The sequence below is a fragment of the Symphalangus syndactylus genome, chromosome 22 (genome assembly GCF_028878055.3).
Source record: "Symphalangus syndactylus isolate Jambi chromosome 22, NHGRI_mSymSyn1-v2.1_pri, whole genome shotgun sequence".
In the NCBI taxonomy this organism is placed as follows: Eukaryota; Metazoa; Chordata; class Mammalia; order Primates; family Hylobatidae; genus Symphalangus; species Symphalangus syndactylus.
Window position 1 is genome coordinate 75,064,945 of NC_072444.2, and position 17,331 is coordinate 75,082,275.

Here is a 17,331-nt window from a genome sequence, read left to right on the forward strand (position 1 = left end):
GAACCCGGGGGGCAGAGGTTGCAGCAAGCCGATATGGCACCACTGCACTCCAGCCTGGGCAACAAGAGCGAAACTCTGTCTCAGAAACAACAACAGACAACTCTCCTCTTCTTCCTGGGAGAACCCCCCTAATCACTTGCAAAGAATTCCTGTCTCAGGCTCTGCCTCAAGGCAACTCAGCCGAAAACAGTTAGTACCAGACGTGGCTCTGCAGACCTGAAGGATGACCTCTTGATCCTGCCCCCACCCACTGGGCAGGTGGTCAGGGGGCCCCTGGTAACAGTCTTTGGCAGGCTGGGATGTTTCCTGAAAGGTAAAAGACAAGCAACGGTGCCTAGTACCTTTTACCATGAAGACACGAGCACCGGGCTCAGTAGGCTGTATTAGATGCAGGGGCAGATTATTCTGCATTAGGTAAAACAGCTCTGCCACACTCATCAACAGGCATGGAAAATGCCAGGTTTAAGTGGCGCTTTGATGCAAGGACTCTGCCACAGCTCGAGGCTCAGGTACAAGGAATCCTGCCACTTGGGCCATTTGGCCGGCAGATCCTGTGGTGCTCAAGGCACCTGCGGTGGGTGAGTGTGCTGGGTAGGACGTCAGGCCAGCCACAGTACAGTTCTGTAGCACAGGGCAAGACCGGAGTCCCGGAGCAGGGCCACGCTGCAGCAGAGAACCACATCCAATTCCAAACAGCAGCTCCTGGTGTGCTGGGGGGCCTGGTCCTGGCCGGGCATCTAACCATGGGGTGTCCAGTGACTGTGCCACCTGCAGGCTGCCCACGCTGAGCCGGGGGCTGAGAAACCCAACAAGCCACGGGCACACACTGGCCCATCAGCAGGACTGGGCTGGGCCAGCTACACAGAAGGATGGCTTGGATGCCAGTGTCTCCTGATTGTTGCTCCCATGACTGTGTATCAGCTCACGCCTGTGGGTTCAAAGGTAGGCTGATGCGAGAGAGAAGGCTGGGCTTGTGGGAGCTGAGAGCAGGCAGCCCACCAGGCCACGCTGCCCTGTGCAGAGAGAAGGGACACAGGGTAGGGATCCACATGGACTCATGAGCAGCGGCAAATGGCGTGGCTGCTGGGCTGGAGAGGTGGAAGGAGCAAGATTGGAATACTGGGGACAAATGATTTGGGAAGAGACTTGGGGGACCTGCAGGAGTGGGTTCAAAGTGCGAGAATCTTTGCAGCTCACTGTGGCATCCACCAGAGGGAGCCCACGCAGACGAGGCTCTGATAAACCAGGTGGAAAGGATGGCTTATGCCGGGACACCAGCGAGCCTCCATCCTCAGCCACCCCAGCCTCCATCCTCAGCCAGCCAGCCCCCACCCTCAGCAGCCAGCCTCCATCCTCAGCCAGACAGCCTCCACCCTCAGCCACCCCAGCCTCCACCCTCAGCAGCCAGCCTCCATCCTCAGCCACCCCAGCCTCCACCCTCAGCAGCCAGCCTCCATCCTCAGCCACCCCAGCCTCCACCCTCAGCAGCCAGCCTCCATCCTCAGCCAGCCCAGCCTCTACCCTCAGCCAGATAGCCTCCACCCTCGGCCAGCCAGCCTCCATCTTTGGCCACCCCAGACTCCATCCTCGACCATCCCAGCCTCCACCCTCAGCCACCCCAGCCTCCATCCTCGGCCAGCCAGCCTCCATCCTTGACCAGCCAGCCTCCATCCTTGGCCAGCCAGCCTCCATCCTTGGCCACACCAGCCTCCATCCTCAGCCTGCCAGCCTCCATTATTGGCCAGCCAGGCTTTATCCTCTCCATCCTCAGCCACCCCAGCCTCCATCCTCAGCCAGCCAGTCTCCATCCTCGGCCGCCCCAACCTCCAACCTCCAACCTCAGACACCCCAGTCTCCACCCTGGGTCGCCCCAGTCTGCCTCCTTGGCCACCCCACACTCCACTCTTGGCCACCCCAGCCTTCACCCTCAGCCACCTCAGTCTCCACCCTCAGCCATCCCAGCCTCCACCCTCAGCCACCCCAGCCTCTGTCCTTGACCAGCCAGCCTCCACCCTCAGCCAGCCAGCCTCCATTCTTGGCCACCCTAGTTTCTATCCTCAGCCAGCAGCCTCCATCCTCGGCCATCCCAGTCTCCACCCTTGGCCACCCCAGCATCGCCCTTGACCACTCGGTGCTGGTGCGGTGGCTCTTATTTGGCACAACCATGGTAGCAGGGAGGGAGGCTCTGCAGGGCCCAGTAGCAAGAACTTCCCCTCACCGGGCTCATCTAGATTCTGCCACTGCCAAATGTCTGAACCTCGCTATGAGGCCATCTCTCGAGGTGGTGGTGGCAAGTGGATTTCACTGGACTCCTTCCAGCCTGGACTCGTGCTACCTGGGATTCAGCCAGGACCAACCCCGAGGCCCGTGGAGTGTCTGATGCACTGGCACGAGGACCCACCTAACCTCACTTTGGCTTAAGGGACCCGCTTTATGGAGGAGAAGGTGAGTCGGTGAGCACAGGACCCCAGGATTCCCTGATCCCACCACACAGTACAGCACCCCAAAACTGCCAGCTGGATAGAGTGGTGGGTGGAATTGTAATGACAGCAAGGAGACCTGCTTGGAGATGACGCTGTGAAGACAGGGACACGTCCTTCGGCATGTGGCATACACGTTAACACAGTGGTGCTATTTATATAGTGCTGTTTTCCCAATGAATAGAAGACAGATTCCTGAGAGCCAGAGGGGAGGAGGTAGGGGTGACCCCACTGTCTATCACCACCAGTGACCCACCTGGGGAATGTCTGCTTTCCATCCACAACTTTAGGCTCCGTGGCTCCCAGGATCCTGGCTCCCAGAGGCAAGAGGCTTCCACCAGGGAACACAAGCAAAAGGATTACTTTTGAGATAAGAAAAAAATCAATGAAAGTTATTCTTCTTTAACATACTGGCTGGGCGAGGCGGCTCACACCTGTAATCCCAGTACTTTGGGATACCAAGGCGGGCGGACCACTTGAGTCCAGGAGTTCAAGACCAGCCTGGGCAACATACAAAACACCGTCTCTATGTCTCTATTTTAAATGTCTCACTACAATTAAAACGATTGCAACAGTGAAACAGCCAACTCACCCCACGTTTTCTAAGGGGCTTTTTCCTTCTCCTGCACCTAGGCTAGGATAGTTTTAGAGCACTGAGGCAAAAATGCACAAACAGCAACTAACTCTCAGATTAAAGGGAGCTGTATAAACAGATAATTAGGTTTTGTTCCAGGTTTACAGAAGCACTGTGACCCGGTCAAGGAGTAAGAAGCATTCGACCTCCTCAGACCCTCCCTGGCTCCCAGATGTCTGTGGTTGTCAGTCACCTCTTGGTCCCAACCCCCCGCCCCACAAGTAACATAAACCAAGCCTGAAACTTGTGCTGACTAAAGATGGTGCATAGGGCGCTAGTCCACCGTCTTTCCGGTCAGCTGGCCTCCGAATACACCTGCTTTTCCTCCCACCAGCGCCCGTCTCTCAAGTTCTGCCTTCAATCATAACAGCAAGCAGGTGAACCTGGGTTTGATTACATGGTGGATGCTACCTGTTTACCCCGAGCTCCTTTTACCAAGATAGAAACAAGCAAAGAAAGCACTCACCTGTGGCCGGATGCGGTGGCTCACGCCTGTAATCCCAGCACTTTGGGAGGCTGAGGCGGGTGGATCACCTGAGGTCAGGAGTTCAAGACCAGCCTGACCAACATGGTGAAACCCCCATCTCCACTAAAAATACAAAAGTTAGCCAGGCGTGGTGGCGGGCGCCTGTACTCCCACCTACTCGGGAGGCTGAGGCAGGAGAATCACTTGAACCCAGGAGGTGGAGGTTGCTGTGAGCCAAGATCACGCCATTGCACTGCAGGCTGGGCAACAAGAGTGAAACTCCATCTCAGGAAAAAAAAAAAAAAGAATAAAAGAAAGCAGTCACCAGCTGGCAGGAGTAATGGCCCATGATCAGCACGAGAAAGCAAGGCTGCCTGTGATGAGGGCTTATGGCTGGGGTTAGGGTTAGGGTTGGGTTAGAGTTAAGTTAGGGTTAGGGTTAGGCTTATGGTTAGGTTCTAGGTTTCAGTGGTTGACCTGGGCGTACTGCACCTGTAGGTTGGGGTTAGCGTTAGGGTTATGGTATGGTTATGGTTATAGTTAGGTTTCAGTCATGGGCCTGGGCATACTACACCTGTGGGTACTAGTGTTCACCCCTCTACCTCTCTCCAAATGTCTCAGCAGCTGAACCAACTAAAATGCAGGCATGCTGTGTGGGATAGAAGCCATCTAATGCGGGAAGCAAATGCATTTGAATAGTGCAAAGTGAGTCGGCAGCAGATGCTGTTGGCGACCCACCCAGATGCTGTGGGGTTCCTCCCATCCCTCTGGGGTACCCATGCCCCAGCTGCTGCCTGGTGCCTCTGCTGAGGTTCACACCTGCTTCCCCTCTGGAGGGTTTTCCCTGGGTGGTTTGCACCACCCCTCTCACTGGTGCCCGGGGATCCTGCTCCCTCACCCTGGGGCAGCTTGTGGTCAGTGACCACCTCACAGCAGGACACAAATGCCTCACCGCCTTGCGGCAGGACAGGCTCCATGACAGCCTTTCCCAGCTGAAGTTCCAGGAAGGAATTAAGTCCTTCAGAAAAATGATTTCAGTGACTGTTTTCTCAAGCCTGCCAAGGATGGTTGATAGATGGTACCATACTCGATGCATGGGAGAGAAGATAGTTGATTACAGATGGTCCAAATCTTAGGGCTAAAGTCCAGAAGATTCACTGATTATATTAGTTTAAGATATATATCCTATCTTATATAAGCCACAATGGGTGGCTGTCCTTGTTTAGAAATTTAGTCCCAGGAAAGGAAGAATCACGAACACCTTGGACTGCAGGACACCAGGCACAGCTGAAGGTGACGGCACTTATTAAAAGCAGAGAGATTGGCTGGGTATATTGGCTCACGTCCATCATCCCGGCGCTTTCTAACATTAATTCGAAATAGGCCATGAGTTTAGATGTAAAAAGTAAACTATAATCTTCTAAAATAAAATATAGCAGAAATGCTAGAACATCTTCAGGACCTCTGGCTAGGCAATGTGGCACCAAAAGCATGATCTACGAAATTAAAAAATGGATCAATGAGACCTCAAAAAGTTAAAAAAAAAAAAAAACGCTTGCATTCAAAGGATGAAAAGACAAGTCACAGGCAGCGAGAAAATGTTTGCAAAGCACACATCTGACAAAGGTGTTGTTTCTAGAAAAATGTAAAGAACACTTAAGACCCCACAGTAGAAACAAACGAAACATTTAGAAAATGGGAGAAAAGGCCGGGCACGGAGGCTCACGCCTGTAATCCCAGCACTTTTGGAGGATGAGGCAGGTGGATCACCTGAGGTCAGGAGTTCGAGACCAGCCTGACCAACATGGAGAAACCCCCGTCTCTACTAAAAATACAAAAATTAGCCAGTTGTGGTGGCAGGTGCCTGTAATCCCAGCTACTCGGGAGCCTGAGGTAGGAGAATCGCTTGAACCAGGAAGGCATAGGTTGCAGTGAACTGAGATCATGTCACTGCACTCCAGTCTGGGTGACAGAGCGAGATTCTGTCAAAAAAGAAGAAGGAAGGAAGGAAGGAAGGAAGGAAGGAAGGAAGGAAGGAAGGAAGGAAGGGAAAAAGGGGAAAAAAGATGTAAGGAGACATTTCATCAAAGAAGAGCTATAGAGGGCAAATAAGCACATGAATAGGTTTCACATGAATAGGTTTCACCATCAGTAGATACCAGAGGATAGAAATTAAACCACAATGAGATCACTACACCCTATTAGAACGGCTAAAACAGAAAATAGTGATACCACCCAATGCCAGTGAGGGTGTGGAGAAACTGTGTCTTGCGTACATTGGTGGTGGGGACAAAAAATGGCGCAGCCACCCTGAAAAACAGTTGACAGCCAGCACGCACTTACCATGCACCCCAGCAACTGCATGTCTGTGCATTAACCCCAGAAAAACGAAAACTTAAGTGCACACCAAAGCCTGCACATGAATGTTCATAGCAGTTTATTTGTAATGGCCCCAAAGTGCAAAACCACCCAAATGTTTTTCCACAGGTGAATATGGTTAAACAAACCTGGGTGTGTCATCTATACAATGGAATACTACTCAGCGATGAAAAGGAACAAACTAAACTGTTGATCCATAAAAGAACGTGGGTGGGCCAGGTGCGGTGGTGGCTCACGCCTGTAATCCCAGCACTTTGAGAGACTGAGGCAGCCAGATCACCTGAGGTCAGGAGTTCGAGACCAGACTGGCCAACATGGTGAAACCCCCGTCTCTGCTAAAAATACAAAACTTAGCCGGGCGTGGTGGCAGGTGCCTGTAATCCCAGCTACTTGGGAGGCTGAGGCAGGACAATCACTTGAACCTGAAAGGCGGACGTTGCAGTGAGCCAAGATCATGCCATTGCACTGCATCCTGGGCAACAGCAGCAAAACTCCAATTCAAAAAAAAAAAAAAAAAAAAAGAATTTGGGTGGATCTTAAGGGCCTTATGCTGAGGGGGGGAAAAACACCTCAAAGGTTACACGGGGCATGATTCCATTCATATAATGTTCTCAAAACGACAGAAATGGAGAAGAGATTTGTGGCTGCCAAGCAGGGGTAGCGTTGGGGTGGCGTGGGGGGCGGCAAGATCCCTGTGGTGACGGAACAGTTCTGAATCTCGACTGGGGCGGTGGTTACTGAAATCTATATATGTGGGGTAAGTTTGCAAAGAACTACACACACGTACATGCAGGTGAATGCGTGTACAGGCTGCTAGGAACTGAATCAGATCTTAGTCTAGTTAACAGAATTACACCCAGGTGCAAGCTGACTTCCTGGTTTTGATACTGTACACCAGTTACGTAAGGTGTCACCGCTGGGGGAAGCTGGGTGACTATTTTTACAACTTCCTGTGACTCTATAATTACCTCAAATTTAAAGTAAAAATTTTAAAGACTCCTAGAAAGTAGAACAAAAGGGCAATGCAATGGGGTGAGAAGAGATGCTGAGAAAATCGCAGTCACCCAAAGAGACTGTCCCTATGCCCCACGTGTGCCCCCAGCTCCCACGCCAGAGCCCACATCCCCACCTTCTCTCCCACTAAGGAGGAGCAACGGCCAAGTCCAAGACCTGTCTGGCCAAGCCTGGCCCTTCCATGGAGCACAGTGTCTCAAACATTGCTTTGGCAATTCTCTCCCTCTTCGGTTCGCCATCAACGTTTTCTTCTCCACTGGATCCCAAAACACACGTTATTCCCCCATCTTCATGCACCATGCCCTACACCCCATCTGGGGGAACAGAGGCTACAAACACCCATTGTTACAGAAAATAAAGAGATGCCTCTTTGCACATCCACCTGCAGGGTAGAGATTTCAAGCCTGCTGCATTTTTAGAGAGAAAGGGCTAGAAAGGCAGACACCAATATATTCCCATGGTTAGCTCAGGATGGGGAGAGTAAATGACTTGTTTCCTTCTTTAACTGTTCTCTGAAGTTTATGTAGCAAAAGGATTACTTTTGAGATAAGAAAAAAAATCAATAAAAGTTGTTATTCTTTAACATACTGGCTGGGCCAGGCAGCTCACACCTGTAATCCCAATACTTTGGGAGGTCAAGGCAGGTGAATCACTTGAGTCTAGGAGTTCAAGACCAGCCTGGGCAGCACAACAAAACACCATCTCTATAAAACAAACAAACAAACAAAATAGCCAGGTGTGGTGGTGCGAACCTGTGGTTCCATCTACTTGGGAGGCTGAGGCAGGAGGATTACCTGAACCCAGGAATTTGAGGCTGCAGTGAGTCATGATCGTACCACTGCACTCCAGCCTGGGCGACAGAGCAAGACCCTGTCTCAATAAAATGAATAGAATAGAATAGAATAGAACAGAACAGAACAGAAGACTTCAATGGCTCCCTATGCCCAGAGGCCAACTGTCATTTCTTCACACTTGCAAAGCAGGCCACGGAGCCTGGCTCCACCCCATCCCCAGTCTCAGCAGGCCAGCCCTGCTCACTGCCCCATGGTGGCCCCTCTGGGTGGGCTCAGGGGTCTGTGCTGCCTGCACCTTGGTCCCCGTCATCCTCTCTGGGTGGAAGTCCGCTCCCTGTCCCTGCCGCCTTGTCTCTGCCACGCCAGCTCTGGTTTGTGCTTCAGGGTCTTTTTGTTTGTTTGTCTGTTTTTTGTTGTTGCTGTTGTTGTTTTGTTTACTTTTTTTTTTTTGTGAGACGGAGTCTCGCTCTGTCGCCCAGGCTGGAGTGCAGTGGCACCATCTTGACTCACTGCAACCTCCGCCTCCCGGGTTCACGCCATTCTCCTGCCTCAGCCTCCCAAGTAGCTAGAATTACAGGCGCCCACCACCACGCCCGGCTAATTTTTATATTTTTAGTAGAGATGGGGGTTTCACCATGTTAGTCAGGCTGGTCTTGAACTCCTGACCTCAGGTGATCCGCCCGCCTCGGCCTCCCAAAGTGTTGGGATTACAGGCATGAGCCACCGCGCCCGGCCACTTTCAGAGTCTTCAGCGATCACCTCCTCTAAAAGCCTCCCTGTCCCCAGTGGAGATGACAGCCCCCTCCTCTGTGGCTGCCCCCAGGCCAGCCTCCCCCATCACCCACTCCAGGTTGTCTCTGAACCTTCTCACCCCTGCTGTCTGTGGGCTGAGCCCTGTGGGCCCCATCGTGGGCTCACTGGTGTCCTGGCCATGCAGCCAGCAGGGAGCCCAGCAGGAGATGGGAGGGAGATCGGGGGAGAAGCGGGGGTGGGCATGTGTCTCCAGTCCTCCTGCGAGGCTGCCGAGGCCCACTGGGAACTTCCCCTGAGGTCCCTCTCCAGGGCCGCGTGGGCCTCTCTGCCCCTCTCTCTCTCCCTCCAGGTTCATGGGCTCTCCTCCTCCCCCTCTCCCAGGGGGCCAAGGTGTGCTGTCAGCTTGGTGTCTCTGGAAATGGCCCCTTTGTAGGCAACCCCTTGAAGGATTCTACTTTGGGGTGTCTGCTCTTTCCTGTTGGAACCGTGGCTGACACATTCTTGGTGGGGAAAGGGGGAGGCAGCGTATCTGGTACAGGGTAGGCCACCGACGTGTTCTCGGTGGGGAGTGGCAGGCAGCGTGTCTGGCACACAGTAGGCTCTTTGCATTTGTGTGCTGAGTGAATGCGTGGGTGGCAGAGACCTGGGGCCTTGGATTTCCTGCTCTTCTTGCTCTGCCCTCTGCCCCGGGGAGGGACACCTGGTCTCAGCCATGCCTTCGGCCTCGGTGCACAGAGGCCCCCCTGCCTTTGCCCTCTGTGTCTGCAGCCTTGGCCACGGGCCCCTGGGCTGGGGTGCCCTGTCCACTCTTTTCCTCTGAGCTTGGCCCCGTTGTTCACCCTGGTCTATGGGATGCCAGCAGATGTGACCCTGGGGTTTGCTCCCTCAGCTATCGCCACAGGAACCGGCCTGTGCTGGCTCGATGGAGGATGGGAGACTGTGGGGAAGAACCCGTCCTCCCTGTGCCCCGTGACATGAGAGTGTGCCCTCTGCCAGCCGCTCCCCGAGGGGCCATGCCACGCTGTGGTTGTGGGTTAGGCAGCATGATCACGGCAAGGGATAACCAGTGCACTGCAGGAGGGGCGGGCGTTGGCGTCCCCCCCACTGGACAAACGAGGAGACTGAGGCAGAGAGGGCCGGTGGCTTGCTATGGTCACACGGTCGTAGGGGTACGGCCTAGGCCTGAGCCCTCGCTGTGGCTTAGCCCTGGTCTCACAAACGAGTAAGAGCTGCCCTCCAGGGCCGCCCCTCGGAAGCTGGGCACCCACCCCAGCTGCAGGGCAAGGCTGGGTCTGGGAGGTTTTTCTCCTGCTCCTGAGCCCAGCTCTGAGCCCACGGGGCACCAACCCCTCTCGCCTTGGCAGCCTCCACCTCCTTCCTCGCCCAAACCAAATACCACCCCTTCCAGGAAGCCTTCCCGGTTCTTCCCAGTCAGGAGTTCCCATCCTTCCCGGACCTCCAGCGCCTCCCCTGCTGCCCTGAGCCGGGTCACCCACCTCTGCACCGCGTGCCCTGCCAGCCTGTGAGCTCCCTGGGGGACTGGGGCCGGGCTGGGCTCCTCCCTGCACCCACACAATGCTTGGCACAGAAACCTGCACACAGTAGGCGCTTCCTAAGTGTGTGTCTCCTCCTGTTTATGTCCTGTCACCCCCACCATGACACCTTCAAGCAAGGGCATGGGAACTCGGGGCTCTTTGTCCCAGGACTGGCTGGGCGTTCGCAGACACTCGGGGCCAAGCCCCGTAGCTCCCAGGAGGCCTGAGCTCCCGGGCTGGGTGTCTGGCTGTCGAGGACCCTGCGTCTCGCTGCCTGCCATTTTCCCTTGTTCCTCTGTGGGCCCTTCACTCCTGGCCAGCCGCCGGGTGTCCCCAAGGCGGGAGCCTCTCTTCAGTGTCTGCCCTTCTCCTGCATTTCCTATAAATAGCCTATCTTCGCTCCTCAGTGAAAGGGAGCGGCAGGCTGAGAAGGCCTGGCCACCTCTCTGTCCCATGACCAGACTGTCATCGAGTTGCCCTGTGACCTTGGGCAGGTCGGGGCTCTCTCTGGACCTCCACCCGTCAGCCCTGGATCCCGCTCCTGGTCCCCGCTCCTCTCCCCTGGGCCTGGCGTTATGGTCTCCAGCGGTCTCTCATGCCCTCCCGGGACCCCTCATGGAGGACGGGGAGCTGCCCAGGGCTGGGAGTCCCGGGCTGGCCGGAAACCTTGGGTCAAACGGGGAAGAGCTGGTGATGCAGCGTCCTCAGAAATAGCCCCATTTGGAGGGCTGAGTCACAGGGTGGCCGTGGAGCCCAACCGGGCGTGCACCCCCGGAGCAGGCCTCACACTCTCAGGTCCCTGGTGGGGTGACCAGGGTGCAGGCGGCAGGATCGGGCTGGCTAACCTGGAGGGGACAGATGGGCCCTCGGTTCTGTGGCCCGTGGGGGACTGCCCCCTGGGCTTCTGCTGCAAGGAAGGTCCCGAAAGCTGGAGACAGCTACAGAGGAGAGGGGTGAGCTTCCCGTCACCCAGGGCATGCAAGCAGAGGCTGCCCCTGCTCCTACCCCTACTGGCCCTTCCTCCCTCCCTCCATGTCCCCCACTGGGTCAGACTGAGACTGGGTCCTTTCTTGGGGACCCGTCAGAGTCTGAAAACTGGCTTCCATCCCTCCAGTTCCTGCCCTGGAGTCTCCCGGGTTCCCGTTGCCTCTGGGACCCGGCTCCAGCCGCAGCCTCCTGCCTCCCTGGGTCTGTGCCAGAGTTCAGAGTGGGGGTGGGTCTGCCAGCGCTGGAGGGGTGGGGTGGGGGCTCAGCAGCCCGGACTTTAGGAAGAACAGGGGAGGAGCCGTCCAGACAGGCAGGGAGGGGTGACAGGGAGCTTTGACTCGGCAGTCCCGGCATCAGGCAGGTGTCTGGACCCCGGGGCCATGTGGGAGGGAGGGGCCCAAGGCGAGGCGTTCCCCTTCCTCACAGGGCCCTCCCCCTGAGCAGAAAGGCAGCTCTGCATGGGATGCAGGGCTGGGGGCTGTTTCCCTGGGGTGGGTACAAAACCCCCACTCAGCTGGCAGGTGGATTCGAGGGCCTGGGAGTTGAGTCTTGTCCTCAGCGTCTCACTCTGGCTCCTGTAGGTGGGATGAGGTGCACCCTGTGCTCTGGGCAGCAGGAAGCCAGGGACTCTCTCCACCCTCCCCTGGGGATGCTGAACAAGCTGGTGCTGGTCCCACGTGGACTCCAGCCTCTTATTCACTCAGAACGGGTGCCCACACCAGGGCGTGCTGCCTGGAGGGGTGGTGGGTGAGATGCATATGGAGGGGGCTGCAGTACAGGGTCCGGCTCTGGGCTCAGCGTCCTGAGAGACCCCCAAAGAATTAGGGGTCTCTGGGGACTTTCTGTAGGTGGGGCTCTGGCGACAGCAGGGGAACCCGCCCTCACACAGACGCACCCTCCAACCACCTCACGCTCACACTCACTCACATGCAAACCCACATCGACTCACCCGGAACCTCACTCAAGAGTCTCTGGCGTCCCAGGCCCACTCACACCCCTGCGGCTGCTGAGTTCTGCACACACCCCACCGGCACGCACAGTCAGACACACACAGAAGCAGCCCCGCACCGCGGATCCACCACACCAAGACCCTGCTCCCGCCCTTCCTCCCGCCTGCCCTGTCCACCCCGGCTCTCAGACACACTCCAGCCCAGTGCGGGCCGCCCACCTCCCAAGGGTTCCCACGTGCACCCCCCTGGTCACACCACGCTCTCGCCAAGAGACACAGCATGCCCCAGCCCAGGGCCAAATCAATAAAACCACCCCCTAAACGGGACATAAAAGAAACCTCAACTCTTTCCCGGAAACCCACAGTAAAAACCCAGGACAAACAAGCATTCGACTTTTTTTCCTTTGCAGATTTTTTTTAAGTAGACATAGTCTGTTTTCTTTCTCATTTTACAGCAAACATTGCAAATATAGAAATATTTTTTTCTGTACAATAGAACGACTACAGTGTACACGGGGGCTCGGCTGGGGGACATGCCTCCCAGCCCTTGGCCCTCCCGGCCACCCCGGCCGTCCACAGGCACAGCCTCCACCCACCCTGAGTCCAGCAGGGCTCCAGGACCTGTCCCGGAGGCCACTCGGCCGCCGGCATTCACTCTGCCCCTCTGCGGTGGACTCCGGAGGCGGCAACGAAGAGACGGATGGACAGAGAATCCACAGAAAACCACGGACCGAGGAGATCACGTGAGGGGCCCCGAGGCGGCCACGCCGGCCACACCCCCCACGGACGGCATTGTATGTCTTTTTAAAATAACTTGTCTTTTATTATATTTTTTTAAAAAAGGAAGAAAATAAAGAGAGGAAAAGAAAAGGCAGAGAAGACTCAAAAGAGGAAAGATAATGAAAAAAAATCCCCACCCCCACCCCCCATCCCTAAGACACAGTTTTCCGAAGTCCCTCGTGTGTGTGTGTGCGTGTGTGCGTGTGTGTGGACACGTGCCGCCCGGGACGGTGAGCGCATCCCAGGACCGGCCACAGGAGCTCGGGACGTGTCCCCCTAGTCTGTCCCCGCCCACGCCCCCCTCGCCTCTGCAGGGCCCCCCCCCGGCTGTCACAGTTGCTGTGGTGTTGTGCGTGTGTTGGGTTTGGTGCTGAGTCTCTGGGTGGATCTGGCGTCCTTTTTGGTCCAGTGGGCATCGCGGGTCTGGGGGGGCTCAGGACTTGTGCTGGGCCGACACGCCCTTCCAGTAGTCCAGGATGTCGTGCAGATCCTCGTCTTTGGCGAACTGAACCTTCTTGCGCAGCGCGTGGCCCGCGGCCATGAACTCTTCTTCCTCCTTGTGCCGCCGGCGGCTCAGTCTGAAGCGCTCCCAGATGCTCTGGGAGGCCCGGCAGGTGTACTCGGGGCTGGAGGAGTAGCTCAGGCTGTGGTACTGCGGGGACAGCTGCGAGTAGGCGAGGTCGCGGGGCCGCGGCCGGGTGAGCGGCTCCAGGATGGAGGTCTTGCGCCCCAGACCCTCGTGCGGAGGCGGCGGCGGTGGCCCGGGGGGCGCAGGTGGCTCGGCCGGGTGGGAGCCGGGGTACGAGTGCCGGTGCTCGCCGTACTGGCGACCCTTCTCGGCCTCGGCCCGCAGCACGGCGGCCGCGGGCGTCACAGTGAGGATGGCGTCGGCCGCGGGGGAGCCCTTCTCGATGTACTTGGCCTCGGCCGCCGCGGCCTTGTGCGCCCCGACGGCCTCGGCCCGGAAGGCGCGGGGGCTGCGCACGGAGCCGCCGGACGAGGTGCTGGCACGAGGGGGCCCGGCGGCCTCCACGCTGTGGTGCCGCTGCAGGCTGTGGCCGAAGGCGTCCTTGTACCCGGGCGCCAGGAAGCCGTGCTTGGCGGCCAGCGGTTCGGACAGCAGCACCAGCGGCGGCTCTGCGGCGGACACGGGCCCCGACTTGACGCCTTGGAAGGAGGCGGACTCGGACTTGAGCGCGTCGATGCAGTTGTTGATGATCTGGTTGACCTTGTCCACCTCCTTGGCGATGGTGGAGATCTCGGCCACTGAGCTCTGGCTGTCGGGGCCCGGCCGGCCCAGCTCGCAGTCCCTGCGTTCCGGAGGGTCCCCGGTTCGAACCTCCATGTAGCTGCCCTTGCTGGCCTTGGGGGTGTCCGCGCTCTCCACCAGCTTGTACTGCTCCACCTCGCCGGTGGCAGGCAGGTAAGGGATGCGCGTCACGGCCTCGGGGCCCAGCAGCGGGCCCTGGGACAGCGGGGCCAGGCCGGGCGCCTCCAGCTCTGGCCCATACTTGAGCTCGATGATGGTCTTCTTGAGGCTGCCAGCTGCGGCCGCCGAGGCGGCCTTCTTGTGCTTCTCCTCCTGGCGCCGCCGCCTGCGCAGGCAGTAGTAGACGGCACCCAGCACCAGCACCATGCCGAAGAGGCAGCCCAGGATGGTCATGATGTAGTGGGTGGCCGTGGAGGGGCTGGGCACCGGGCCGGGCGGGCTGGGCAGCCGGGGCAAGCAGATGGTGAGGCAGGTGTGGTTGTGGCGCAGCCCGGCACTGGTGGACACCACGCAGTAGGTGTAGTTGGTGAGCGTGAACAGGTTGGTCAGATGGATCTCCTCCTGGGCCTTGGTCAGCCTGGACACGGTGGAGGCCTTGCTGTTGTTGAAATGCTCCAGGGTGTACATCCGGTGGAATGGGCTGGGCAGCTGGACGGTGATGGTGGCCGAGTTCTGGGTCAGCTGCTTGACCTTGATGAGGGGACGGGCCTCGGCCTGCGTGGCCAGCGTGGGCAGGGCCACCAGTGGCGTGGTGCCGTCCCCGGAGAAGCACTCGTCGTCGGCACAGGGCGTGTCACTGGGCTCCGGTGGAGGCGGGGGCGGCGGGGAGCGCCCCGGCTGTGAGCGCCCTGATGCCGGGCGTGGGGGCCCCACCACCTCAGCCGCGTACGAGTCCTCGGTGCAGACTGACTGCAGTTTGCTGAGGATGCTGCGGTGGCTGCGGCGGCCCTGGCCCAGGAGGTAGTAGCCAGAGTAGACGGGCGGCGACTCGCATTGCATGCGGTCGTACGTCTGCGTGGCGTTGGTGAAGGCGGCCAGCCAGCGCAGGAAGCCCAGCAGCTCGCAGGAGCAGTAGAAGGGGTTGCTGTAGAGCTCGCACACCGACAGCTTGGCCAGGCCGGCGAAGGTGCCGCTGTTGAGCTGCTGGATGCGGTTCATGGACAGGTCAATGTTGACGATGTTGGGACACTCCCAAAAGCTGCTGGCCATGACCACCTCGATGAGGTTGGCCTGCAGGTACAGGTACTCCAGCTTGCCCAGGCCACGCAGCATGCCCTCCGTGAGGTTGCGCAGCCGGTTGTAGCCCAGCTGCAGCACCTGCAGGTTGAACTGGCCTGAGAAGGCGCCGTCCTCAATGTAGCCGATCTCGTTCTTGGTGAGGTTGAGGTACGTGAGGTTGCCGAAGCGGCTGAGCGAGGCGTACTGCACGCTGCGGATACGGTTCTCGTTGAGCCGCAGGTCCACGATGGTGTTGTTGATCTGCTGCGGGATGGCCTCGTAGGGCGGCTGGTTCTGGCTGCAGATGGCCAGCCACACGAAGCCCTTGTCGCCCTCGATCAGCCAGCAGTCCCCGCGGGCTAGGCCGCCAGCATGCAGCAAGGTGGCGGCCGCCACGCACACCCACAGCGCGCCCCACCCACGCCCGGCCATCGGGACCGCCCTGCAGGGAGCCCCAATTCAGCCTGCCAAGGGGGACCAGGTGGGGGGCCAGGCGGCAGCCCCCAAAGGGATGGAGGGGCGGGAGGGGGAGGTGCCTGCACTCTCAGGGGTGTCCTGTCCCAAACCGCATGGCCGCGCGACGTAAGCGCGGGGAGGGAGGGTGCCTCCCTCACAGCCGGCCACCTCTCGTCTTCCGCCCCAGTCCTGCGGTGACCGAGGCCTCCTGCCCCATGGGCCTGGGTGTCCTGACGGCTCCACTGGCTCCTCCTGCTCCGACGTTCCTGCTGCAAGACAAAAGAGAAGACAGCGGTCAGGGATGGCCGGCATCTCACAGCGGTGGCATCCGAACATGGCCTGAGTCCCTGCTCCGCTGAGCCCCCCGAATCTGTTCTGTAAAACACAGAAGCTCCTGGGGGTCCTGAGACAGGTCAGGATAGCGGAGGAAATGCTTCACCCTCCCGTGGAGGGATCTCCTCGGCTCTCGGGCCTCAGTTTCCTCATCTGCAAAATGGACGGGGAGAGGCCTGCTTGGCCGGGTTACAAGGTACTGACAGCCCAGAATCAAGGCCCCTGAAGCCCATTTCACTCTTGGCGCAACCCCGGTCAGATAAGGAAACTGAGGCAGGGGACTCGGACCTAAAGTCGCTTGGCTGAGGAGTGACCGGGCTTCTGCCGGCTGGCTGCGGCCAGGGATGCGCGTGTGAAGGCCCTCACTGGGCAGGGTGCCTGTCACCTGGGGCTTCTGCTCCCAGGAGGCCCGGCCACAACGCTCCTGGAGCCGCCTGTAGGAGCTGCCCCGCGTACTCGCCACAGGGTCCCCAGCCCGCGACACAGAATCCTTCCGGGGCACGGGCTCCTCTCCAGCCCTCTGGGAGGGAGGCACCGGGAGGTATTCTGGCCTGTCTGGGGACTCGTGTCTGCCAGGTCTCAGTCTGAGCTCGCCTGCCCTGTGTCCCCGGCACGCTGTGCCCCCTCTGGGCCTCGGTTTCCCCAAATGAGCCAGCTGGATGGTCTCTGAGGGCGTCTACCTGGCACTGGGACTTGGCACTGTCTGCACATCACCTTGGTGGAATGTGGCTGCCTCCCTTCTGGAAGGAAGGGGGCCGCTTGCTCTGCTGAGAATTTCCAGGCTCCACACATCTTCCCCAGGCTGGGAGAGGGACAGCTCCGAGGTCCCTCGGGGGAGCCAGATGCCTCTCCCACCATCCTCCCCACCACCATACGGGGTCCTCTGCTCTATTCCTCAGCCTCCACTGGACCCTGAGGGTCTCCAGGCAGGACGGTGCCTTCCCCATCTCTGTGTCTGCTGAACCTGGACACAGAGGATGTGGCCAGTGAGCTGTAGGCAGGGAAGCCCCAGGCAGGAAGGACCCTGCAGACGGGGCTGGAGGTGCGTCCGGGGAGCGAGGCATCCCGCTGGGCTCCTGCTCCCCCACGGACCCCCCCACCACCGCCCTCGAGATAAGGGGGCCCGTGGTGTGCGGCCTCACCTCCCGGCCGCCTGTGTTTTCCCTGCAGGATAGAGAAATGGGTGTGTTTGCTTGTTAATATGTGGATTTACAGTCGGCCTCTGTCACCGAGCCGTGGCCTGGCGGGCAGCCAGCTGGGTGTATTTCACTGATATTGACGTT

At 58.5% G+C, this 17,331-nt stretch overlaps 1 protein-coding gene across 3 annotated transcripts in view; it reads right to left on the reverse strand.

Annotated features, from left to right (window-relative positions):
- Positions 1-12,379: 12,379 nt before the first annotated feature.
- The window catches only part of ELFN1 (extracellular leucine rich repeat and fibronectin type III domain containing 1), an 81,704-nt gene continuing 76,752 nt past the window's right edge, over positions 12,380-17,331 (reverse strand). For 2 of the 3 annotated variants that reach the window (XM_055261150.2, XM_055261149.2), the window contains exon 3: positions 12,380-15,984. In XM_055261150.2, coding sequence (XP_055117125.1) covers positions 13,205-15,691 — 2,487 coding nt within the window. In that variant the 5' untranslated portion in view covers positions 15,692-15,984 and the 3' untranslated portion in view covers positions 12,380-13,204. The remainder of the gene's footprint in view (positions 15,985-17,331) is intronic. The other variant, XM_055261151.2, reaches the window with a different exon arrangement.